General features: G+C 71.8%; 1 protein-coding gene across 1 annotated transcript in view; it reads right to left on the bottom strand.

Moving 5' to 3' along the window:
- LOC119587741 overlaps window positions 1-664 on the bottom strand; it is a gene marked incomplete at its 5' end in the record, with an annotated part of 18,048 nt that overhangs the window by 2,626 nt on the left and 14,758 nt on the right. Inside the window, 1 exon segment of the mRNA XM_037936427.1 lies at window positions 24-639. Coding sequence (XP_037792355.1) covers window positions 24-639 — 616 coding nt within the window.

The following is a 664-nucleotide window of genomic DNA, read 5'->3' as shown; positions in this document are numbered from 1 at the left end:
CGGAGGTCACTAAAGCTCCTTACAGCGCGCGGTGGGCGGCCGTGGGCGTGCCGGGCCTCGCGGGCGTGCCGGGGCTGGCGAAGGGCGGGATGTGGATCGTGATCATCGAGGGCGCCTCCAGCTCCGCCTCCGCGCCTCCGAGAGCATCGTGGGCGGCGTCGAGGGCGTGGGTAGCGTTGTGGATGCTGAGGTCGTGGGCGGCGTCGAACACCAGCGAGCACTTGGGGCACGCGTACTGGGCGCCGGGCACGTAGCCGAGCACCGCCGCTTCAGAAGCCATGTTGGGCGACACGAAGGGCACGGGGATGATCAGGTCGGGGGGGAGGGGGAGGGGCTGGGCGTGCGGATGGGCGTGGGAGAGGTGGGCGTGGGCGTGAGAGGGCGGCGGCGGGGGAGGAGGAGGACACGTGCCCGTCATGAAGGCGTGGACGACCTGCGTGCCCGGCGACAGGGCAGGGGCGGGCGGTGGGGGGTGCGGCGCTCCGATGCCCGAGGGGAAAATCGTGCCCGGATGCCCATACTCTGAGGGGAAGGGGAGGCCCAGGTTGAGGGGAAGCTCGTCCGTGCCAGGGTAGGGGGGCACGGGGACGCTAGGGGCCTCCGTGCCGCCGGCGTGGGCGTGAATCAACTGCGGGTCGCCTGCAATGGCACAGAAAGAGGGACG

This window comes from Penaeus monodon, chromosome 23 (assembly GCF_015228065.2).
Source record: "Penaeus monodon isolate SGIC_2016 chromosome 23, NSTDA_Pmon_1, whole genome shotgun sequence".
NCBI lineage: Eukaryota > Metazoa > Arthropoda > Malacostraca > Decapoda > Penaeidae > Penaeus > Penaeus monodon.
Note: the sequence above shows the minus strand (reverse complement) of the source record. Positions and strands in the feature narration are given on the sequence as shown.